The sequence below is a fragment of the Morone saxatilis genome, unplaced genomic scaffold (genome assembly GCF_004916995.1).
Source record: "Morone saxatilis isolate NCDOM2014 unplaced genomic scaffold, NCSU_SB_2.0 Contig5, whole genome shotgun sequence".
NCBI classification, from domain to species: Eukaryota; Metazoa; Chordata; class Actinopteri; family Moronidae; genus Morone; species Morone saxatilis.
In genome coordinates, this window is record NW_023340095.1 from 19,935,565 (window position 1) to 19,938,044 (window position 2,480).

The 2,480-nt window shown below is 41.0% G+C and overlaps 2 protein-coding genes across 2 annotated transcripts in view; one reads left to right on the forward strand and one right to left on the reverse strand.

Annotated features, from left to right (window-relative positions):
• The window catches only part of dnajc15 (DnaJ (Hsp40) homolog, subfamily C, member 15), a 2,965-nt gene extending 2,355 nt beyond the window's left edge, over positions 1-610 (reverse strand). The window contains exon 1 of the mRNA XM_035676521.1: positions 454-610. Within this exon, the coding sequence (XP_035532414.1) occupies positions 454-561 (108 nt within the window). The 5' untranslated portion in view covers positions 562-610. The remainder of the gene's footprint in view (positions 1-453) is intronic.
• A 503-nt stretch (positions 611-1,113) lies between these two features.
• The window catches only part of LOC118339491 (glutamic acid-rich protein-like), a 2,486-nt gene continuing 1,119 nt past the window's right edge, over positions 1,114-2,480 (forward strand). Inside the window, exon 1 of the mRNA XM_035677170.1 lies at positions 1,114-1,156. Coding sequence (XP_035533063.1) covers positions 1,114-1,156 — 43 coding nt within the window. The remainder of the gene's footprint in view (positions 1,157-2,480) is intronic.

Sequence of the window (2,480 nt, forward strand, 5' to 3'; positions counted from 1 at the left end):
ATATATAGTCACATTGTCAGAACATTTCCACGTATGATGTGTTAACAGGTCAGGACATAAAAGACATAATAGAATCTTAATTGACACCCAGAAGTAATATACATCATGTGGATTCAATTCTTCACTGTGTGGTGTTAGCCTGTGTGTCTTTATGCAAGTTAAATATGGACAACATCAGTCTTTAGGTTTCCCACTCGTGACAAACAGATAGTTATTTACTGTTGACTGTGCCTTGCCCGTGCGGTTTAAACGGTCCCCAGTCAATAAAAAGTGGCCCTGGAAGCTACCATATGTACACCGAGTTAAACCGAGTTAACCCCACTGTACCTGACGCAAGAGCAGTGCCGTACCGTGCCGTACCGTGCCGTGCCGTTAGCGGTCATTGAGGTTACCTAACACAGGCGTTAGCAGTTTGACTCCACAGATGTGTTCAGTGTGGACGCAGACACTCACCAGTCTCCTGTCTATCTCCGCCTCACTCCTAACGCTGCTTTTAGGACTGTATTCAGCATATCGCATCATGTCTCCTCCGTCCGCGGTCACTCGCCCGGAGCTCGCCATGTTGCCTCAGACACGGATGTCAATGCTTCGTGATAACCCGCAACGCATCCGGTTGTACCTTTCAAAATAAAACCCCACAGGTTGGTATCGAACCCATAGCTTGCTGCAGCAAGGACCTCTCCCCTCCTCTCTCCTCCTCTCTCCTCTAAAACATAATTGGAAGACATGGGGACTTTTAGCCAAAAAAAGTCAGAACCGAGGTGAACAGATTACACGAATTGTGATAATAACATTAAATGAATAAATATTTACCTTTTATAAGAGAGGGCACACATTACCCTCCCACCTCCTCCCCTCATTCCTCCCACCTCCTCTCGCCTCTCCTCTAAAACACAAATGGAAGACAGAAGGAGTTATAGCTAAAAACGTCAGGAACAATGTGACAACGGATAATTTATCTATCACAATACGGAGTGTAAATACAACATTGAATTACTTTTTTTCATGAGAGGGCTCACATTACCCCCCTCCCTCCCTCCTCCTCTCTCCTCTCCTCTCTCCTCCCACGTCCTCTCCTCTCTCCTTTCTCCTCTCCTCTCATCTAAAACATCAATGGAAGACAAGGGGAGTTATGGTTACAAGCATCAGAAACTAGGTAAACAGATTATTTATCCATCACAATACAAAGTGTGATAATAACATTAGATGAACTGATATTTACCTTTTTACATGAGAAAGCTCACATCAACCGCCTCCCTCCTCCCACCTCCTCTCCTCTCCTCTAAAATGGAAGACAAGGGGAATCTTAGTTAAAAACATCAGAAACCAGGTGAACAGATTACTGCACAAACTGTGATAATAACATTCAATTATTCAATATTTACCTTTTTACATGAGTGGGCTCACATTGCCCTCCCACCTACTCTCCTCTCTCCTCCCACCTCCTCTTCTCTCTATTCTCCTTTCCTCTCCTCTTAAAGACAAATAGAAGACAGAGAGGGTTGTAGGTAAAAACTTTACATGTCCGGTATAATACAGAGGTATAATCCATTACTGATTGATTAAATCTGAGAACATGAAATTCATACCTTTTACATGAAGATTTATACTTACTTCTTCTTTTCTTCCCATTTGTTCTGTCTCTTTTCTTGTTTTTACAACTTAATGCAACTTCTTCTATTACTTAAACAATAACCTTTTCCCCCCATTTTGAACCCCTGTAATGGGGTGCACCTTTTTTTAATACCCTGTTGCTAATACTTCGAGTGCTAAAGTTTCTACCACTACAATTAATTTCTACCCAGTGTCGACCCCCTGTACTGAGGTCCCTGTTATTACAGACTTTTCTTGGCCTAGGGTGGGCGTCGACAGACATGTGAACCCCCTTGACATGTTGTGGCCATCCTTTTCTTTTTCTGCACAGAGGAACTTCACTGGGAGGGTGTAACACGTTGGAGGTTAACGCTATCTCCCCCAGATCACACTCCTCTGTGCAGACACCCTGCCTGAGTCATGGCGCAGCAACAAGGACACTTGGACAATTTGATTTAAATAAAGTCAATTCAATTAATTAAAATAATTCAAAGCATGTCAAATACATTCAATTAAAATAAATCTTATCAATTAAATTCAACCACACTAATTCCAATAAATGTAAAATATTCAATAAAATTATTCAAAATCAGTCAAATCAATTCAAAGAAATTCAATCAATTCAAATCCCAATCGAAATCAATTCACCGGTAATTCAAAGAAAATCTCCAAGTAACTGCTCAAAGATAATTCAAGTAATTCAAAAGAAATTGCAAGTCAATCTGCGAAAGAAATTCAATAATTCTCAAAGAAACCTCAAGAAATTCAAATTCAACATCAAACTCCAACCTTTGTCTGGTTCAATCAAGCACCAGATCAAACAACTGAATGCAACATTTCAAGTCCACGTGAACAAGACAGCATCTTACTGACGCGTCCTGCTTTAT